Here is a 24,048-nt window from a genome sequence, read left to right on the forward strand (position 1 = left end):
GAGCTATTCTTTAAGCCTAATGTATGGATAAGCTTTGAAAGAGAGCAGCTGCACAGGCCAATCTGCAAAGACTGGGAAAGATGTTTCTTTATTCCACCCCCCCCCCCTTTTTTTTTGTTAGCTCCTGCCAATCAAAGAAAACTCTAGCTGGATATAAGTTTAAGGAACAGATGCTTCAGAGTCTAAATTCTAGCAGTAACAGATTAAAATATCAAAACATCCAAGTTTCAACACAAGATTACAAAACATACAATGAAACGCGAAGTGATGACCTGGACAAAGGAGAAGATTAAAGCATTGGAAACCATCAATTAGGAAGATCAGATGTGGATCACACCAGACAAAGACTTTAAAAATGGTTGAAAATATGCTCAAAGAGCTCAAAGAAAACATGGACAAAGAAACAAAGGAAATCAGAAAAATAATAGATGAACACAAAGAGAATATAAGAGAGACGAAAATTATGAGACAGAACCAAACAGAGCTGAAGACCACAGCAACAGAAATAAAACATTCCCTACAGTGGTTCAGCAGTAGATGGCACCTGACAGAAGAAAGAATCAGTGAATTTGAAGATAAGACCATTGAAATCATTGCGTCTGAGAAGCAGAAAGAAGAAAGAATGAATGAAAGTTAGTAGAGCCTGAGGAACCTGTGGGACACAATCAAGAGTACTAATATATGCCTTGTGGAAGTCCCAGAAGGTGAAGAAAGAAAGGGGCAGAGAAAATATTCAAAGAAATAATGGGTGAAAATTCCCCGTTTATCCAAGAAGTGCAATAAACTACAAATAGGATAAACCCAAATAGACCCATTCTGTGTCATATTATAATCAGACTGTCAAATGCCAAAGATAAGGAGAGAATTCTGAAAACCATAAGAGAGAAGCAATGTGTCACATTCAAGGGATCATCAGTGAGATTAAGTGCTGATTTCTCATTGGGAACCATGTATGCAACAGGCAATAGGATGACATATTTTAAAAGTTTTATAATTCTCAAGCAAGATTTCCCTATCCAGCAACACTGTCTTTCAAAAATGAGGGAGAGATTAAGATACTCCCTGAATAAAAGCTAAGAGACTTTATCACTACTAGACTGGCCACAACAAGATGCTAAAGTGTTCTGCAGCTTGAAAGGAATGGGCAACAGACAATAGATTGAAGCCACAAGAAAAATAAAGATCTCCAGTGAGGGTCATAACATGGGGAAATATAAATGCCAGTATTATTGTGCTTGGTTTGTAATTCCACTTTTTGCTTTCTACAGGAACTAAAAGACAAATGTATGAAATTTAATGATAAATCAGTATTTGTGGATTCATAATGTATGAACATGTAATCTGTGACAAGACTACATAAAGTTGGGGAGACAGAAGGGTATAGGAACATAGTTTGTACATACCATTGAAGCTAAGTTGGTATCAAAGTGAATGAGATTGTTAATATTCAGGATGTCAAATTTAAGCCCCATGGTAACTGCAAAGAAAATACTGGAGAATATGCAAACACACAGAGACAGAAAGTAGAGAACAGGTTTCCAGGTGTGGGAGATGGGGGAATGGGGAATTAATGCATAATGGGTAGAGAGCATCAGTTTTGGGAGAGAGGAAAATTTGAGTAATGGGAGGTGGTAAGGGTACCACAACATTGTGACAGTAATTAATTCTACTGAATGGTATACTTGGGAATGATTGAGATGGAAAAAATTATGTTTTATATATGTTCCCAAATAAATTTAAAAAAAGAATGAGCAACTAAGGATGAAATGACAATTAAATGCTATATGTGATACTGGATGGACTCCAATAAGGGAGGAGAAAGGGCTCAAAAGGACATTATTGGGACACACGAAAAACTTGCATTATAGACTGTAATATTTATATCAATGGTAAATTTCTTGAACTTGATAACTGCACTTAAAGTGATTACATAAATGTATATCCTTATTCATAGGAAATGTACAAGGCAGTATTAAGTATTCAAGGAGTATGATGTACACAACCTACACTAACGTGTTCAGATAGTGGACTGATAAGCAGATAGATATATGGTTAGATAGAGTGTTAGATAAAGAGATAGAATGATATGTCAAACATCGCAAAATGTTGATAAAGGTGGATCTGTGGATCTGGGGGGATAAGGATATATTTGAGTTCTCTGTATGGGGTTTGTATTATTTTTGTAACTGACCTGTTAGTTTGAAAGTATATCAAAATTAAAAAGTAAAAAATGGGGAGGGGGCACAATGAGATACCACTTCACACTCGCTAGAACAGCTATAATAAAAAAGATGGACAATAACAAGTATCATGGAGGATGTGGAGAATTTAGAACCTTCATACTTGGCTGGCGAGAATGCAAAATGGTGCAGCCATCGTGCAAAACACTTTGGCAGTCCTCACAAACTTAGCCACATAGTCACCGTATGACCCAGCAATTCCTCTCCTAGGTATATATCCAAGAAAAATATATATCCATTAAAAAACATGTACAGAAATGTTCACAGTAGCATTCTTCATAATAACCAAAAAATGAGAACCCAAATGTCCATTAACTGATGACATATAGAAAAAATATTGTATATCCATACAACAGAAAATAATTTAAGCATATAAAGGAATGAAGTACTGATACATGCTATAACATGGATGAATCTTGAAAACATTATGCTAAGAGAAAGAAGCCAGTCACAAAATGCCATATAGTGTATGGTTCCATTTATATGAAAGTCTAGAATACACAAATCTGTAGAATTAGTGTTTCTAAGGGACTCTGGGGAGGGGAGTATGGGAAGTGACTGCTAATGGGTACACAGTTTCTTTTCAAAGTGATGAAAATATTCTGGCATTAGATACTGGTGATGGCTACACAACTTGGTGAATATATTAAAACCCACTGAATTGCACATCTATTGCCAACTGATTTTCAACACGTATGCCAAGAAAATTGGAAAAGAATGGTCTCTTCAACAAATGGCACTGTGAGAACCGGATGACATGTATGTGCAAAAGAATGAAGTTGGACCCCTATCTTATATGATATTCAAGAATTAACTCTGAGTGGATCAAGAAACTAAACATAAGGGGAAAACCTACACGACCTTGGGTCTGGCAGTAATTTCTTGGATATAAAACCAAAAACATAAGCAGCAAAAGAAAAATGGAATAAAATGGACTTCATCAAAATAAAACTTTTGCACATCCAAGTATATTATCAAGGAAGTGAAAAGACAACCTACAGGATGGGAGAAAATACTTGTTAACCATACGTATTAGTTAGGGCTCTCTAGGGAAACAGAATCAAAAAGAGATATCTATAATATAAAATTTTATAAAAGTGTGTCACATAACTGTGGGTATGCACGAGTCCAAATTCCAAAGGGTAGGCAGCAAACTGACAACTCCATTGAAGATGTTCAATGAATTCCTCAGGAAATGAACTGGCAACTTCGATGAACTCAGGAAACACTTTGCTGGTTAGCCGAAGAAGTAGTAAAAGTCTTCAACTGATTAGATTAAATCCAGCTGACTACATTCTCTCATTGTGACATACCTTTCATTGATGTAATCAGTCACAGCTGCAGCCAATTGACTGATGATTTAATAAACTAGCTTTCTGGTTTATTAACCAGCTACAAACATCCTTGCAGTAATGGTTAGGCCAATGCTTGCTTGACCAGATACCTGGGTGCTTATCACCATATATTTGATAAGGGTTTAATATCCAGAATATATAAAGAACAGTTACAGGTCAACCACAAAAAAGACAAATAACCCAATTAAGAAATGAGCAAAAAACATCAATAAATATTTCTCAAAAAAAGATATACAGAAGGCCAACAAGTACATAAAAAGATACTCAACATCATTGATCATCAGGGAAATGCAATCAAAAACAAAATGAGATACCACTTCACACTGACTAGGAGGGATATATATATATATATAAAACAACAACAACAACAAACAAACAGAAAATAACAAGTGTTGGCAAGGACACAAAAATTGGGCCTTTGTATATTAGTTGGGATTGTAAAATGGTGCAGCTATTGTGGAGAACAATTTGATGATTCAACAGAAAGTCAATTATAGAATTACCATATGACTGGGCAATTCCATTCCAGATATATACCCAAACAATTTAAACAGGGACTTGAACAAATATTTGTATATCACTTTTCATAGCAGGATTATTCACAGTCACCAAAAGGTAGAAGCAACCCAAGTGTCCAACAATAGATGAATGGAAAAACAAAATGTTGTACATAAAACACCACAGAATTCAGCCATAAAAAGGAAATGAAGTTCTAAAACACAGATGAACCTTGAAGACATCACGTTGAGTGAAATAAGACAGACAAAAAAGGACAAATATTGTATGATCTCTCTCATATGAAGTAACCAGAATAAGCAAATTCATATAAATAGAAAGCAGATTTCAGGGGGTTACCAGGGCTCTGGGACAGTTGGTACAATAGGAAGTTATTGCTTAATGGGGAAGAGTTTCCCCATAAAATTACAAATCTATATTTTAAAAATCAAGTATATTTCTGGTATTACACCAAGTATTCAGTAATTATTAATTCTCTTATCCCCTTATTTTCACTCAATTTTTCAAACTCCCAATTCCACCTTATTACTTTCTATGCTTAACTCTCCCTTCATTATTTGACATTACAGTTCCTAAAAACTGTTCATCTACTGAAGGATGTCTCTCTGTTAGGAAGATGGGAACTCATGGGAATTATTCCGCTGTGAAGAGGATGGAATTCAAAATTTGCAAAGAATAAAACTATGAAAGAAATTTTTATTTAGAATTGTTGTATTTCAAAGCTTCAAGTTATCTTACAGGCCATCTAGAACAACCATTAGTGGATAAGTGAGTTCCTGTACCAAAATAGATTACATGGTAATAATATCTTCTGCAGGAATACTTTTTCTCCTGGAGAAGCCTATCCCATTTTTGGACAATAGTTATGCAAATAGTTTATTTTCCAGGGTAGGTTCTTTTCCTTGTCTTATTTCCCAGCAAGCTTTAGAAATATCTTGTAATCACTCACATATAAATTCCTATAGCTCTTTTCCTCTTTATCATCTGTATTTCTGGAGGCAGAGGCTGTAAATTACTAAAATTGCTTTGCATTCAACCATGAGTGGACTCATTGTCATAAATGTCATTAATAAATATAATTTGCTGGTGATGAGAACATGTGAAAACACGAATACAGTTAAATATTTGGGAACATGAAAAATTATAGAAAAGTAACGAGGTGTAAAAATTGGGAATTTTGAAAAAACACCTAATTGTAAAATCTATTGTTCAACCATAACATACCTTAAATAAAAATGAAAATATTTTAATATCATTAAAATATTTATTTTTTACAAGTTAAAATAAATTTCCTAGTAATTTATTAAGGGATCTCAAAAACTATATACATATTAATTTTAATTCAATTTCATGGGAATGATATATTTGTGGTAACATTGGAAAGTCTGAAATATAGAATTATAACTAAAAATTTGGTTGACCTATAAAGCCATTGTGTTTAGTAAGAATGCATACTGTGAAAAATCTGAACTGCGTAGTTTTCCAAAATGCTGTTTCTTTTATCAAACTACACTAAGTAATGGCACATTCCAACAATAGTAACGATTCTGTCTTTTTCTGTTTTTGTAATTTTTCCTTTGTTCCTGTAATTTTCTCATTATATAACAAGGTGATATTTTATATATATATACAGGTACTATGATTGCATGGGAAAAAAGCAAAACTTGAAACATGGACAAGTGTGTCAAAATAATATTCCTAATCATATAACCAAACAGACACAGAGATTTTCTGAAAAATTTTATGAATACGTCATATGTTAGAAAATAGCCATGCTAAGAAGGACATGAAAGTGCAAAAGATAATGCTATTAAGCAGAAATAATGGTACTGGGATATATTAATTTTAACATCCATCATCTCAATTTGTAAACTAAATTTGCAAATACATACCAGATCTGTCTTTGGAGGATCTGGACCCTCGGAAGAGAAATAAGATGTTGAACTTCTGACTCCACTGCTGTCAGAAGTTGGCTTTGGAGGCTGAGCATGCTGTCTATATGTAGCACTTTTAGGAGTCCAACAAAACAGGTTGATTGATTCTCGTACACAGCGTTCAATGTCAATTTCTAGATAGGAAAGTTTAAAAAAGTAAATGTATAGACTTAGGACTGCTATGCTTATATAAAAAACACAATCTTTCCTAAATGCATATATCCAGGAAGTATATGGCTAAGATGATTAAAGAGAAAAGATGTCAGTAAAAACATAGTACAGACATTCATCAGCATATTTATGACTAGAGTATTATCTGTATATGTATAAATATATGTAAATATATATACACACAAAATATATGTGTACATTTGATTTGGCATTACTATCCATATATATATATATAAATATATAAACATATGAATATGTTTGTGTGTGTATTTCAATAATTATTTCAACATCATGGAATATAACATATCTCATTTAATAATCTGCCCATTTACTCTGATAATTTTTTTAGTTTCAAAGTAAAACAGAGGTTGGGAGGTTTGGAATTTCTGAATGGGTAGGCAAAAGATTCAGATGTTGACTCATCATGACTTCCAGTAAAGTTTACTGAAAGTTTCATTTCTATGAGGTAAGTGTGCCAGTTTGGATGCATTATGTTCCCCCAAACTCCATGCTCTTTGATGCAATCTTGTGGAGGCAGATGAATTAGTGTTGATTAGGTTGGAACCTATTGGTTCAGTGTTTCCATGGAGATGTGACACAATCAACTGTGGGCAAGACCTGTCATTGGATTATTTCTATGGAGGCATTGCCCCACCCATTCAGGGTGGGTCTTTATTGGATCACTGGAGTACTTTAAAAAGAGCCACACAGGACCAGATGAGCAGCAGTTGTGAGTGACATTTTGGAGAGCAACTGAGAGTGACATTTGGAAGAGCAGCTGCAGCTAAGAGACAACAAAATGCCCCAAGAGCAACATTTTGGAGAATGCCATTTTGAAACACCACTTGGGAGCAAGTGGATGCCTGCCAAGTGCCTTCCCAGCTAACAGAGGTTTTCCAGATGCCAATGGCCATCCTCCAGTGAAGGTACCCTATTGTTAATGCCTTACCTTGGACACTTTATGGCCTTAAGACTGTAACTTTGTAACCAAATAAACCCCCTTTATAAAAGCCAATCCATTTCTGGTGTTTTGCAAAAACGGCAGCATTAACAAACCAGAACAGTAAGGAAGACAGAAAATAAACGGGCAAATTAATCCAACTCACAATTCAGCATTTTTCCCTTTCTTTTTTATAATTCCTTATGTGGAGTATAGAAAGCTTTAGGTGGGGTTTCCCATGGAGAGAGATGAAATGCCCTTGATTAAAATGATAGAAAAAAACACATTTTCATAGATTTCCTTTTCTCTCTCAGATTCAAAATTTAAGAATCTTTGATGTAGCAATAATATACATAGGAAGACATTACAACATCAATTAATTGTATCTTTTGATGGGATGCTAGCTCATTAGGAGGCCAACATTCCTGTGTGGAGAGTTAGGTGAAAGTGAGAGATCATAGATAGTTAATAGAAGTCCAAAAGTTGATGGGGAAGAAGGAGGTTAGTTAGCACTGATTAGCTTTTCTCTTTCTGTATTCCTAACATTAGCAATTGGCAGATATCCTTATTTCTTCTGCAAAAGTCCAAATATGTTGGCTCAGATACGCAATGGAAAAAATATACTAAATTTAATGTTTTAAATTAAAAAGGGAGAAGAAATTACTTATTTCATTTCTTTTCTTTTTTTGAAAAGCGGGGATGAAAGTAAAACAGGACTTTAAGTAAATTCTGTGGTTAAATGGTGCATGAGTTATGCACTTAGAGTTGACTACTTTGATAGGGAGGAGAACCCTTAAAAAGGAAAAGGAAACTGACACTATGTGACACTTAGCCCAATTAATTCTTACAATGAGTCTTGAAGATAGGTATTGTAATCCCCATTTCTGATGAAGATGAAGAACCTAAGACATAGAGAAGCTACGTGACTTTTTGTGTTAAGTGTGTTATTCTGTGTAGAACGACTTCAGTTATGAAAGGGTTATAAGCCATCTTTGGCCATTTCACAACTTATTTAGATTTGAAGGATGGCCAGCAGGTCTGGAAGGCCAGTTACTCAATTAAGCATTCCTTAGTTCACTATTAGTGACTTTTGCCAACTTCACAGCTGTTTATTTCCATGGCTACACAAAGAGGTCAGATTTCATCATCTCAAATCCTATTCCTATCAGAAAACTCTATAAAATAGAAAGTTAAACAAATTTTAAATTTTCAGATATCATTCTATTTATTTGATTAATGAATAATAAAATGTATTTTTTAAAAAAGGCTCTATAACATTATCAACTTGATATTCCACAAAGAGAAGAACACAAATACTAACTAAAGAAAAAACATCTGAGTTTCTCTACTCTGCTTAAGAAGGAAGAGATATACTCAATTCATTTTATAAAGTTTCCAGTTACAATAGTTAAAATAAAAGTGGCAGCTAAAGAGAAAACCCCTAATAATCTGAAAAATGGTTATCTATTTAACACTGTTCAGTCTCCAAAGGAAAAGCATTTTGGTCCATAGATTTTTGCATTCACAGTGCTCAAATCAGTTTGACACATCTGTCACCCACATAACAGCTTGAAGTCACATTAACGATCCGATCCAGATCAGAGGTTGTGGTTCACCCCTTAAATCACTAGTTAAGAAAAAGTTATTTGTATTTGCTTCCCAAATACCCTACTGATACAATAAAAATGTTTACAGTGTATCTTGAGAATTTACTAGTGTCTACCTCAATTATACCTTGATTGTTAGTACTGGCAGATATCCCATTCTCCATTTACTTGACCCATGCCACCTCTCCATCTAAAAGCCTTCCAAAGCGCTTTACAATAATCAAAATATGATGAAAAAGTACTTTGCAAATAGTGCATTAAAAGATGCAATTGTTCTTAGAAAGCAACCTCTCATCCTATGGCACTACTCTTTCCTATCTTGTATTATAGCTATTTATATATCATATTGTGAATAAAGCACGTACCCTGGATTCAGCTTTCCTTGGTTTGAATCCAGGTTCCCTGAAGTACAAAGTTTGTGACTCTGAGCAAGAAAATTTCTATAAATCTTGTTTTTTTCATCCTCATTCATTAAATAATGAATCTCCACTAAAGTATCAATCTATTTTCAAAATTAGAAAATGTTTCCATTTGGAGAAGGATAGGTGCAGGAGACATCTCTCCTAAAGCCCTTTGTTCTCTTGCTTCAGTGCCTATGAATGGCTTCTTAGATCTATCGAAGAGCTGTTGCTCAGGGACTTCTCTTTACTGTCAGTCATTTCACATGGACTCTCTCCAGCATCTGATCCCTAATTTTCTGGGTAAGACATTATTTACTCTTTCTTGATTTACTTATCATTTTGGTGATAAGTAAACACATCTTCCAGGAGCTTCTAAGAGAGGGTACACAGGAAGCAAATTATTTTGAAATCTTCCATGTCTCCCAATATTTTTATGCTACCCTTAACAGATAGCTTGTCTAGGTAAAAATTCTAGGATTGAATTTTTTTTCCTGTAGTGTTATGAAAGTCAGTGCTCAACAGCCTTCTTCTGAGAAGTCTGTTAAAATGCTGATTTGAGATCATTTGTATGTGATTTTTTCCCCTTTCTGAAAGCTTTTAGGATCCCAATTGTGTTGGTTTGAATCTATTATCTACCCCAGAAGAGCCATGTCCTTTTGATCCATTCTCAAGGGTGCAGCCTTATTGTGGGTGTGACCTTTTGATTAGGTTGCTTCCATGGAGACAGGACCCACCCAGTTGAAGGAGGGACCTTTTGATTAGATTGTTTCCATGGAGATGTGACGCCACCCATTCAAGGTGGGTCTTAATTAGTTTACTGGTGTCCACTATAAAGGGATAAAGGGCAAAAACATTTTGAAGAGAGCTCAGAGATGCTTAGAGAGAAAATGCCCAGAGACATTTTGGAGAAAGCCATTTTGAAACTAGAGCCCAGGAGAGAAGGACCAGCAGACATTGCATGTGCCTTCCAAGTAACAGAGGAGCACCAGATGCCATCAGTCTGTCTTCAGAGAAGGTATCCTCTTGTTGAAACCTTAGTTTGGACACTTTTATTGCCTTAGAACTGTAAATTTGTAACCTAATAAAATTTTCTCTTTTTCCTCTTTCTTTCCCTCTGTATTTTTGTTCCATTCTTTTGGGGATTTTTTTTCAGTTTTATAACCCAACCCTTTTATTACAGAGTATATTGAATTTCTATATCATTATTAGTTTTCAGTAAATATTTTTTGTTCTATTACTTAAAAATAATGTTTTTTTCTTTTATCATTGCAATATCTTCTAATTATCTCTCTGAGAATATATAAAACTTATTAATTAAAACCACTGAGATGATTAATTACTTTTAAATTTTCTTTGTTTCTTGTATCATCTTTATTTCCTTTAAGTTATTTTATTCAGCTTGTGCTGGTCTCCAACTTTTAGTTAGAGGCTTTCCTTAAAGGTTTGGTGATCCATGACTCTACAAATTTAAAAGAACAGCCTCCCAAAACAGTTTGGAAGTTTTATATGTATGGGCAGGACTTGCTGACTGGTAGATTCACTATAAAGTAGGAACATGGTCATTTTGTTAGAGTAATCCTAAATAAGGTACTTCTCCCTCTGGGTACTTTCAGCTTCTCCAGAGAAGAATTCTCCAGTCTCCTGCACGATAGGCCAAAGGCCATCTGCCATAATTCTGGGAATTGACTATGGGTTGTAACTATATACATTCACATGCTCATGCTCTCTGATAGGCCTATTGATGCTGAGTCTCAAAACTCTCTGATTACAGTTCTCCAAAGAATGCCCTTATGGACTTCCATTCTTCTAGTCTAATTCTTGTAAAATTTCCCAAAATAAAGTTAACTTAAACCATAATTAATGCTGACTGCTGTCTTTTTTTCTATGTCATTGCTTCTCCTCATGTACTGGGTAATAGAGTAGCTATAGACATTTTTGGGATCTATTTAGTGGTAAGCTAAATTAGGGATACATTTAGTTTGGATCAGTGGGATATATTTCTGTGATTTGAAGTCACTTTTGTGTATAATCTGTGATTTGAAGTCACTTTTGTGTGTGTGTATTGCTAGCTCTAGCAATGATTTCCTGGACTATTCCCACCACCCATTATACAGAAGCAGAGATTGTACTGTAATGTAAATGTGCTCCAGTATCAGAAGTTTATGGGTGGTGGAGGAGAAACATGGTTGAATTGTACAGAGCCATAAACTAGACTTTGAAAACCTCTTCCAAACATAAAACGTGCAAATTATCAGTTGAAGAATTTGGCTCTCATTGATGTCTGGTCAAAAGAGAAATACTCCCCTGCCGGGAATATACTTGATAATACTACATATGCAATTATAAATGTACCATGAATTTTTCTTCTTTGTAAAAGGGGATTGCACAAAATAGTACTCCTGTGTTTTTAGGAAGCAAACCTGCATCAATACAACAATGGGCATTCCTTTGGGAAAAGTCATGTTTTATGCATTCCAACTATCCATAATGAAACAAATTTTCATCAGTCCTGCTAGTGGAAAGACTAATCACCTTTCTATTGTCTCTACAGAAAATATTACACAATCATTGTCGTATGAAGAGGTGATCAATAAGTATGAAGCCAAATACTATGGAAAAAATACTAGAGAGGTTTGTCAGACATTTAATTAATAAAAATATTATTTTTCTATTTGTAATTTGTTGTGATCTTTTTTATCATTCTAAATGTTCATTTTTTGAAGCCTAATTTTACATTAGTTCTGTATCATTTTCTTAAAGCTTAAGGCCCACAAAATCTGCATCTGCTTTGCCTTCCAGTCTTCTGATGGGATGGCAGAGGAGTGGACCTTTGGCTGGCAGGGTGGTAGCAAGGATCTGGGAGATGCAGGGTGATGTAACTATTCCTTATGCATACATTCAACTGATTATTCTCTGGTTTTATGCCCCATCCATGTTCAATTCCTAAGACTTTCTAGTGCTCTGCATAAAAAATTGGATTGCTTCTTGCTAGTATCTTCCTTCGCAAGAAAGTTTGTTTTATTTGCTGTATTAAGTTAGTTACTACTGATGTAATTGCTTTCTATCTTCCAAATAAATGATGTCTACTAGTGTTCTCTTTAGATTCTCTTTGTTGTTGGGATTTTACTTTTTTATTTCCTTATTGTCACTTTAGTAATGTTTCAGAAGGGAGTAGAGATAAACATGTGTGAGCAATTTGTCATTCTTAATTGGAAAGGTTTCAACTTTATAGCCCCTGGTTTCAACTTTATAGACCCTGGTTCCAAAGGGTGGAGTGGAGCAACAAGATGGGTATGGAAAGCTTGAAGCTTAACCCACTTTGTCTAGCTCATGCCCCATGATGGTAGTGGAGATATTTTCTCAAAAAGCAACATAATAACAATGGTGTACTGGAAGGAGTATTAACCTGGGAGGCAGCATGACCTGGGTTTGAATTTCAATTCAATTACTTACAAGTTACCTCTGACTAACTCATTTTTCTGCATCTCTGTTTCTCTAATATAAAATAGGATATTACTAGTAGGCAGTCAATGAACATTAGGTCTCTTTTATTTGTATTTAGCAGCATAAACAGAAGCCAAGTGCTTTGGAATAGTTATGAAAAAACATATTAAGAAAATATCATTTGGTAGGAAAAGAAAACAAGGGCACACAGAAAGCCACAAATAATTTTTCGCAATTTTCAAAGCAGATATGAGAGATTATTATAATTATGTCAAAAGCGGTTAGATGAATAGGTCATAAGAAAATGCTGCAAAGAGATAGAGAGCTGTATTTGGTAAAACCTAGGCTTTCTTTGTCCACCAGGAAAGTAAGTTTATAGATTATGAAAAATTTAACTATTTCATATACACTTTTAATTATAAGGCTTTGGCTAAAACTATAAGGTGGGCAAAGAAAAACTCCAGAATAGCACAAATTTTCAGATATAGAAAACAAATGCAAAACTTTAGCACTTCAACTGAAATTAAAGAAAGTATAAGCCATAGATTTCAGTAAGTCTCCCTTCTTGTTTTAAAACCAGTTTGAAATATAGGCTGTTTTTCTTTTTTTATTTTGAACTTGGTAATTTCTCTATAGAAAGATTTCCTTTTTAAAAATATTATTTTCAACATTTCAAACACACAGATTTTTGACTATTACTCAGCAATAAAAGACATGTCAAGACAATAGACATGGAGCTACCTTAAAATTGTATATTGCTAAGCGAAAGAAGCCAGTCTGAAAAGACTGCCTACAATATGATTCCAACTTTATGACTTTGTGTAAAAGGTAAAAATATAAAGACTGTAAAAAAAAAGAAAAAAAAATCAGTGGTTGCCAGGGGTATGGAGGTTTGGGAAGGAGCAGAAGATTGAATAGATGAAGATCAGGGGATTTTGGGTGAGGTGAAACCATTCTGGATGATACTATAATGGTAGATACATGATATTATGCATTTATCAAACCCATAGAACTGTACAAGACAAAGAGTAAACCCAAAGATAAACTATGGACTTTATATTACTTAATAATATTGTATCAATATTGGTCCATCAATTGTAACAAATATGCCACACTAAGGCAAGATGTTAAAAATAAGGAAAACCGACCTGGAAAGAGGCAAATATGAGAACTCTCTATACTATCTGATCAATTTTCTCTGTAAACCTAAATTGCTCTAAAAAAATAAACTTTATTAATTAAAAACAAACAAACAAACAAACAAAAAAACACACAACCAAGAACAGGAATAACGGCAAAAATGGCAGAATAGGTAACTCCAAGGGCTCAGTCCCTCTACAGAAACACCAAGAAAAACTGAGCAAAAACTGCCAGAATCAATGTTATTAGGAAAGGAGACAACGGTTTACATAAAAAAGACAAAATGTAGAATCGAGAAAAAGACAATTTCAAACTGGGGGGAGAAGGGCTCTAACCTGACCATGATGGTAGAGTGAGATACTCCAGGGCTCTATCCCCCACAGAGGGTTTGAAGAACAAACATAACTGGCAGAAAGAGCTCACTCAAAACTCCAGAAAACAGTTGAAGAATTGCAGTAAGGGGATGAATGCTGAATCAAGAAAAGGCAACTTAAAAATGGTAGGCTCATGGAGCCTAGCTGGCCCCTTCTCCATCCTCTCATTGGCTTTGCATGGAGCATCCCATGCTCCCAGGCTGGGTCACTCGTCCTGCTTCTGGAGGGAGAAAAGTAACCTCATGTCAATATTGAGAGCATGTATGTGAGAGCTAATCTCTTTGGTGACAGCCTGACAGATTAGGACACTCATCACAGGCTCATCATCCAAGAACTTGCCCTATGTGAAGAAGGCATTGCACAGAGTTCTATTACAGAACACTGTAGGAGAACAGCCAAATTGAAGTTGCTTGAGACAAAGGAATGACAGCTGAAGGACAGACAGTGCAGTGCCCAGCACAGTGAGGAAACCCTATTTCCTAGGGGAATGAGGACATTTGGGTATATGTAAATAGAGGATTTCCTAAGGCTACAAGCTGCATGTCAAGGACAAAGGACAAGATGCATGCACAGAGAAGACCAGGAAGTCACTACACTACAGGGAGTACTCTAACTCACTGTATGGTTAAGCTCTGAAGGAGATCACTCATGCAGGCTAATCTATAAAGACTCGGGAAAGTATTTTTATGTATGAATTTATGCACATATGTATGTATGTATGTATGTATGCATGTTTGTACATTAGCTCCTGAAATTCAAAGACAACTCTGTCAGAAAACTAGTTGGATACAGCTTAAAGGACAGGGCCTCAGGGTATAAATTCCAAGAATAACACCTTAATATATCAAAATGTCCTGGTTGCAACAGAAGATTGCAAGACATACAATGAAACAGGAAGTGAGAGTGCAGGCAAAGGAGATGACTAAAATATTAGAAATCATCAATGAGGAGGATCAGATGTGGAACATGCCCGACAAAGACTTTTTAAAAATGGTGATAAATATGCTCAAGGAGCTTAGGGAAAACATGGACAAAGAAGAAAAGGAAATCAGGAAAACAACAGATGAACACAAAGAGAATATAAGAGGAGAGATGGAAATTAAGAGGAGGAGCCAAACAGAGCTGAAGGCCACAGTAACAGAAATAAAATATTTCCACAGGGGTTCAGAAGTGGATAGGGCCTAGGAGAAGAAAGAATCAATGAATTTGAAGATAACACCACTGAATTCATCAAGTCTGAGGAGCAGAAAGAAGAATGAATAAAAGTGAACAGAGCCTGAGGAACCTGTGGGACACCATCAGGAGTATCAATATATGTACTGTGGGAGTCCCAGAAGAAGAAAGAGACAAAGGGGCAGGGACAATATTCAAAGAAATAATGGCTGAAAACTGCCTAAATTTAAAGAAACACATAACTATACATACCCAAGAAGTTCAACAAACTCCAAACAGGATAAACCCAAATAGATCCATTCTGTATCATATATAATCAGACTGTCAAATGCCAAAGTTAAAGAGAGAATTCTGAAAACCACTAGAGAGAGAAGCAATGTATCACATACAAAAGCAAAAATAAGATTAAGGGCAAATTTCTCATTGGGAACCACGGATGCAAGAAGGCAGTGGGATGATATAATTAAAGGGCTGAAATAAAAAATTTTCCAAGCAGGAAGTCTCTATCCAAAAAAACTGTCTTTAAAAAATGAGGGAGAGATTAAAACACTCCCAGATAAAAGCTGAGGGAGTTAATCACTACTAGACCTGCCCTACAAGCAATGCTAAAGGGAGTTTGAGTTTTGCAGACTGAAAGGAGAGGAAAATAGACAGTGGATCGAAGCAGCAATGGAAACAAAAAAAAGAAAAAAAAAAACAAAAAACACCACCTCCAGTAAGGTAACCATATGGGTAAGTGTAAATGCCAGTAATATTGCATTGTAACTTTTGGTATGTAAGTCCCACTGTTTACTTCTTACAGATTCTACAATGCAAATGCATAAAAAAATAATAAATCTATTATATAAAGATATAATTTCCAACAAGTACAACAAAAGGGTGGGGAAAAAGGAATACAGAAACAATGTCTGTGTATTCTATTGAATTTAAGTTGTATCAAATCAAATGTAATTGTTACTGATCTAGGATGTTAAATTTAAACACTATGGTAAACAAAGAAAATATCTCAAAAACATAGAGAGCAGGAACACAAAGGGACTCCAAATAGTATAACACTCAAAAAAAGCAACTGAATATTAAGGTTGGCATTAACAGAAGAATTTTGGGATGCAAAAGGCATGACTTACAAAGACTGAATAGCAAAATGGCAGAAGAAAGTCCTGCATTACCAGAAGTTATTTTTATTTTCAATGGATTAATTTTTCCAGTAAAAAGTCAGAGACTGGCAGAATGTATAAAAATGCATGACCCAACAATATTCTGTTTCCAAGAGATTCACCTTAAATTCAGACACAAGTAGGTTGAAAGTGAAAGGATGGAAAAAATATACCATGCAAATAGTAACCAAAAGACTGCTGGGGCAGCCATGCTAATGTCAGATAAAGCAGACTTTGTGTCAAAAACTGTTATGAGGAACAAAGAAAGTCACAAAATACCAAAATGTGGGTCAATTCAATAAGAAGACATAACAATTAAATATACACACTAATGGAGGAGCCTCAGAATATATGATGCAAATACTGTCAGATTTGAAAGGAGAAATATACATCTACATTAATAGAAGGAGACTTCATTACCTCTTTCAACAATGGATAGAACATCTAAACAGAAGATCAATAAGGAAATAGAAGACTAGAAGGATAATATTATAAACTGGCAAGACCTACCAGATATATATATATATATATATATATATATATATATATATATATATATATATATATATATATTTTTTTTTTTTTTCACAAAATAGCAGCAAAATACACATTCTTCTTAAGTGTACATGGGTCATTCCCCAGGATAAACCACATGTCAGGTCACAAAACAAGTCTTACTAAATTAAAAATACTGAAATCAGATAGAGGTGGTGTTCTAGTTTGCTAATGCTGCAGAATGCAAAACACCAGAGATGGACTGGCTTTTATAAAAAGGGGGTTTATTTAGCTACACAGTTACAGTCTTAAGGCCATAAAGTGTCCAAGGCAACACATCAGTAATCGGGTACCTTCACTGTAGGATGGCCAATGGTGTCCGGAAAACTTCTGTTAGCTGGGAAGGCTGGCGTCTGCTCCTAAGTTCTGGTTTCAAAATGGCTTTCTCCCAGGACGTTCCTCTCTAGCAAGCTTGCTTCTCCTCAAAACATCACTCACAGCTGCACTGAGTTTCCATCTCTGAGTCAGCATGTTTATATGGCTCCACTGATCAAGGCCCACCCTCAATGGGTGGGGCCACACCTCTGTGGAAATATCCCATCAGTTATCCTCTATAGTTGGGTGGGGCACATCTCGATGCAAACAACCTAATTCAAACATTTCAACTTAATCCCCACTATTATGTCTGCCCCACAAGACCGCATCAAAGAATATGGCTTTTTCTGGGGGACGTAATACATCTAAACCGGCACATTCCACCCCCTGGACCCCAGAAAAACATATTCTTTCCAAATACAAAATACATTCATCCCACAATACCACAGAAACTTAAATCATTTCAGTAACAACAGTTAAGTACAAGATCCCATCAAAATCAAATATAGGCATGGTCAGTCCTAAGGCATACTTTTCCTTTAGCTTTGGATCTGTGGACTTAGAACAAGTTATATGCTTCCAATATACAAAGGAGGGACATTCATAGGATAAACATTCCCATTGCCATAAAGAGAAACAGTAAGGAAAACAGGGTTAACAGGACCAAAACAGTTCTTAAAACCTGCAGGACAAACTCCATTAGATTTCAAAGTCTAAGAGTCATTTACAGAACAACGTTGCATCCTTGGGGCTTGAGAGAGCGGGAGCCTAACCCTTCCTAAGGGCCTTTTCGGCAGCCCTTTCCTCTCCAAATGCTTAGGTGAGTGCTCCAACATATCCACACACTGGGGAGACCACCTTCTCGGCCCCACCCTCCTCAAACATCGGGGCAGCTCCTGGATTCCCTTCCATCTCTGGGGCACACCCTTCAGAACAGTGTGGTGGCAGCCAGGCTCTCCCCAATTCCCTGGGAATGTGCTCCACTCTCTTTGGGACCTGAGGTGGCAAAACTCTTCCAGAGCATTGAGGTGGAAAGCCCGCCCTCGACCTCCAGGGCAAACTCACCCTTTCCATGCATGTGGGCTGCTCCACTCCCCCAGCCCGAGACCTCCTGACTCCGGAACTCAACCTCCATGGATCTGTCTTTGAAGAAATTTTTCCTTCAGTTTGTTCCTTGTATGTCTCCTCCAGTCCAGACTGGCAGCGGCTCTGTCTATAAAGTTCTTGCAAAAATTCTGTTGGCTTTGCATGAAGCACACAGGGGTCAAAGCCATCAGACAATAGGAGTTTCCACAAATCCTTTCTGGATAATTCCATCTCCAATCTCGGCTTGTACTGAAATGGCGGCTGGGTTCCATGTTTGGTTACATCCTCACGTTGGGCTGTAGCTTCTGGGAATCCAACCCCTGGAAGCTCGTAATTTCCCAAACCATCAGCTTCTGGTCTCTTTGAACCCAAGAGTTCAGTTCTAAGTTTGTCTCTTTCCGCTCGCATTTTACTATAAGCTTCAAGGAGAAGCCAGGATACATTCTCCACACGTAGTCTGGAGTTCTCCTCAGCTAAGTATTCCAGGTTGTTGCTTCCAGATTCTTCCTTCCATCTGACAACAGGACACAATTTTGCCAAATTCTGTGCCACTTTAAAACAAGGATCACCTGTCTTCCAGTTTACAACAACATATTCATCATTTCTGTTCAAGGCCTCATCAGAAGTATCTTTAGAGTCCATATTTCCACAAACAGTCTCTTTAAAGCAGTTTTGGCCTTTTCTGTCAAGCTCCTCACAAGTCTTCCAGAAACTCCCCATTATCCATTTAAAAAGCCACTCCAACATGTTTGGTATTTGCAGACTCAGCAGCAAAAGCACCCAACTCCTGGTACCAAAATCTGTTCTAGTTTGCTAATGCTGCAGAATGCAAAACACCAGAGATGGATTGGCTTTTATAAAAAGGGGGTTTATTTAGCTACACAGTTACAGTCTTAAGGCCATAAAGTGTCCAAGGTAACACATCAGTAATTGGGTACCTTCACTGTAGGATGGCCAATGGCGTCCGGAAAATTTCTGTTAGCTGGGAAGGCACGTGGCTGGCATCTGCTCCTAAGTTCTGGTTTCAAAATGGCTTTCTCCCAGGACGTTCCTCTCTAGCAAGCTTGCTTCTCTTCAAAACGTCACTCACAGCTGCACTGAGTTTCCATCTCTGAGTCAGCACGTTTATATGGCTCCACTGATCAAGGCCCACCCTCAATGGGTAGGGCCACACCTCCATGGAAATATCCCATCAGTTATTATCTACAGTTGGGTGGGGCACATCTTGATGCAAACAACCTAATTCAAATGTTCCAACTTAATCCCCACTATTATGTCTGCCCCACAAGACCGCATCAAAGAATATGGCTTTTTCTGGGGGACATAATACATCCAAACCGGCACAGGTGGCAAGATGGTGGCATAGAGAAGTGGGAGTTAGTTAGCCCCCCGGAACAACTAATAAACAACCAGGAACAACTAGTAAATAATCTGGTATAACTGCTGGGGGATAATGGTGACTATCCACACATTGTACACCAACCTGGATTGGGAGGAATGCCTGAGATCACAGCATAAAATATGTAAGTAAAGCTGTAGAAACATGACGGGAGCCCCCTCCCCCCAAGGCAGGCCTAACGGCAAGAGCTTGCTGTACTAGAATCTAGCGTACTCTCCAAGTGATCAAATATAGCTCAGCTGAGTGCCAACTGGGGTTTTAATTAACAAATGTGGACTGCTGAACACAAGCTACAAAACCCCAACAAGCAGATAGAGGCTTTAAGTGATGACTGACCTTAAAGAACCAAAAGACTCATCTGCCCTGGGAGGGGGAGCCCAGAAGATGGGGTGTTACCTGTGGCTGACAAGTGTAACTGGCTCAAAAGGGGGTTTTCTTTCCCTTTTTCTCTCTCTCAACCTCAGGGGCTCAGAAGAGAGAGCAGAAGCCATTTCCAGTTTGCAGTGCTCTGACCCAGACAGTGGTGCAGATAACAGAGTCAGAGAGACTATTCAAATGCAGATGATAACTCCCTAGGGGATGTATCTTCCCCAAGAGTAAGGAGGTGAGGCCCAGCTTTCCCATCAGAACTAGACTCCAGAGCCTGGGGGAAAACAATTAAAACAGAAACTGAAGGGGCTACACCTCTTTACAACAGTCAGGGGCAACAGGCTGACAGGTGTCACGTGCTGGGCAGGTTAGGAAAAGCACAGAGACTGAAAACCTCACAGGAAAGTCTGTCATTCCTTTAAGATACACCCTGAATATAACCTCACTGTAAGACCTGAACCCATTTTGGTCTGGGAAAATCTGACTGGGGTAACCAAGGAAACCAGATGCCTAGACAACAAAAAACTACAATCTATACAAGAAAAAAACAAAGATATGGCCCAGTTAAAGGAACAAACTTACATCTCAATCAAGATACAGTTGAGATATTGTTTCACTTTAATGAAACAATCTATTAAAGATTTTCAAAGATACAGGGTTTATCAAATCAAAAAACAAATCAACGAGTTCAGGGAAGATATAACAGATATAACAAAAGAGACAAAGGCTATAAAGAAAACACTACAAACATAAGGTAGAAATCGAAAGTTTGAAAAAACAACTGGCAGAACTTATGGAAATGAAAGGCACAACACAAGCGATGAAGGACACAATGGAGACATACAACAGCAGATTGTAAGAGGCAAAAGAAAACACTCAGGAACTGGAGAACAAGACACCTGAAATCCTACACAAAAAAGAACACATAGGGAAAAGAATGGAAAAATATAAGCAATGTCTCAGGGAACTGAAAGACAACATGAAAGACATGAATGTATGTGTCATGGGTGGCCCAGAAGTAAAAGAGAAGGGAAAAGGGGCAGAAGCAATGACAAAGGAAGTATCAAAGAAAATTTCCCATCTCTTATGAAAGACATAAAATTACAGATCCAAGAAGCACAGCATACCCCAAATAGAATAGATCTGAATAGGCCTACACCAATACACTTAATAATCAGATTATCAAACGTCAAAGACAAAGAGAGAATCCTGAAAGCAGCAAGAGAAAAACAATCTATCACATACAAAGGAACCTTAATAAGACTATGTGTGGATTTCTCAGTAGAAACCATGGAGGCAAGAAAGAAGTAGTGTGATATATTTAAGATACTGAAAGAGAAAAAACACTAACCAAGAATCCTATATCAGGCAAAAATGTCCTTCAAATATGAGGGAGAGTTTAAAATATTCTCTGACAGACAATGAGAGAGTTTGTGAACAAGATACCTGCTCTACAGAAAATACTAAAGGGAGCACTACAGACAGATAGGAAAAGACAGGAGTGAGAGGTTTAGAACACAATTTTGGGTGATGATAGCGCAGCAATGTAAGTACACTGAACAGAGATGACTGTGAGTATGGTTGAAAGAGGAAGGTTAGGAGCACGTGGGACACCAGAACAGAAGAGGAAAGATAAAGACTGGTACTGTATAACTCAGTGAAACCTAGATTGCTCAGCAATTGTGATAAAATGTACAAATATGTTTTTACATGAGGGAGAACAAATGAATGTCAACATTGCAAGGTGTTAAAAATAGGGTGGTATTGGGGGAAAAATACAATCAATATAAACTAGAGACCATAGTTAACAGAAGCACTGTATTATGCTTCCTTTAATGTAACAAAGGCAATATAACAAAGCTAAATGCATATAAGAGGGGAACACAAGGGATGGGTACAGGGCTCTTGGCATTGGTGATGTTGTCTGACTCTTCTACTTTAGTTTAATTCTATCTTTCCTTTTGTTGCTTCCTAGCTGTCATTTTTTTTCTCTTTCTTTTTTCTTTTTCTTTTGTCGCTCTACCTTCTTTGACTCTTCCTCCTTCTTTGTGGAAGAAACGGAGATATCCTTATATAGATACTGGTTATGGTGCTGAATACATAAATACATGCCTATACAGGAACCATCTATTATTTACTTAGGATGGAATGTATGGTGGGTGAACAAAACTGTATTAAAAAAAAAAAAACAGGTTGATGAAGAAACCCTGAGGGCACTGTATTGAGTGAAATAAGTCAGACACATAAGGACAAATATTGCATGGTCTCACTGATATGAACTAATTACACTACGTAAACTTACAGACATGAAATATAAGTTACCAGGCTATAGAATGAGGCTAAAGAATGGGGAGCAGTTGCTTATTATGAGCAGAATGTTCAACTAGGTTGAACTTAAACATTTAGAAATATAGAGAGGTGACGGTAGCATGTTGTGAGAATAACCAACAGTGCTGAATGATGCGTGAAGGTGGTAGAAAGGGGAAGCTCAGAGTCACGTATGTCACCAGAAGGAAAGCTGGAGGTTAAAAGATGGGAATGTATAAAACAGTAAATCCTGTGGTGGGCAATGTCTGTGATTAACTGTACAAATATTAGAAATACCTCTTGTGCCAGTTTGAATGTATTGTGTTCCCCAAATGCCATTATCTTTGTGGTCTTGTGGGGCAGAGATTTGCTTGGAATGTGCCCCACCCAGCTGTGGGTAATGATTCTGATGAGATGTTCCCATGGAGGCGTGGCCCCACCCATTCAGGGTGGGCCTTGATCTGTGGAGCTATATAAATGAGCTGACTCAGGGGGAGGAAAGAGAGTGCAGCTGGGAGTGATGTTTTGAAGAGAAGCAAGCTTGCTAGAGAGGAACATCCTGGGAGAAAGCCGTTTTGAGGCCAGAGCTTTGGAGCAGATGCCGGCTGCCTTCCTAGCTAGCAGAGGTTTTCCAGACGCCATTGGCCATCCTCCGGTGAAGGTACCCGATTGCTGATGTGTTACCTTGGACGCTTTGTGGCCTTAAGACTGTAACTGTGTAGCAAAATAAACCCCCGTTTTATAAAAGCCTATTCATCTCTGGTGTTTCGCATTCTGCAGCATTAGCAAACTAGAACACCTCTCATGAACTAAAACAAATGTATGACACTATAACTAGAAGTTAATAATAGTGGGGCATATAGGAAAAAAATACACTTATTGCAAACTATATACTACAGTTAGTAGTATTTTAACATTCTTTCATCAACAGTAACACATGTACTATACCAATACTATGAGTCAGTAATGGAGGAGGGATAGTGAGGGGTATGGGAGGATTTTAGTTTCCTTTTTTTGTCTTTCTTTCTTTTCTTGAGTAATGAAAATGTTCTAAAAATTGAAAAAAAATTAATTGTGGTGATGGATGCACAGGTGTATGATGGTATCACGGGCAACTGATTGTACAGTTTGGATCTCTGGATAATTGTACAGTATGTGAACAATCTCAATAAAATAAAATTAAAAAACACTGAAATCATACAATGTATCTGGTCCAACCACCATGAAATAAAGCCAGAGATCAATAACAGAGAGAGAACTGGAAAATTAAAACATAGGTGGAAATGAAACAACACACACTTAAAAAAAAAAACCAATGGGTCAAAAAATAAATCACAAGGGAAATTAGGAAATATCTTCAGGCAAATAATAACAAAAAGACAATATACGAAAACTTTCAGATGCAGCAAAAGCAGTGCTTAGAGGGAAATTTATAGCTCTAAAAGGTCAAATTAAAAAAGGAAGATCTCACATCAGAGAACTAATCTCACAATTGGCAAATCTAGAAAAGGAAAAACATACTAAACCCCAAAAGAGCAGATAAAGGAAATAAGTTAGAGCACAGA

General features: G+C 36.8%; 1 protein-coding gene across 6 annotated transcripts in view; it reads right to left on the reverse strand.

Annotated features, from left to right (window-relative positions):
* TBCK (TBC1 domain containing kinase) overlaps nt 1-24,048 on the reverse strand; it is a 288,134-nt gene that overhangs the window by 87,332 nt on the left and 176,754 nt on the right. For all 6 annotated transcript variants that reach the window (XM_037830400.1, XM_037830399.1, XM_037830401.1 and 3 more), the window contains exon 23: nt 6,004-6,179. In XM_037830400.1, the coding sequence (XP_037686328.1) occupies nt 6,004-6,179 (176 nt within the window). The remainder of the gene's footprint in view (nt 1-6,003; nt 6,180-24,048) is intronic.

Source organism: Choloepus didactylus, chromosome 3, assembly GCF_015220235.1.
Source record: "Choloepus didactylus isolate mChoDid1 chromosome 3, mChoDid1.pri, whole genome shotgun sequence".
NCBI lineage: Eukaryota > Metazoa > Chordata > Mammalia > Pilosa > Megalonychidae > Choloepus > Choloepus didactylus.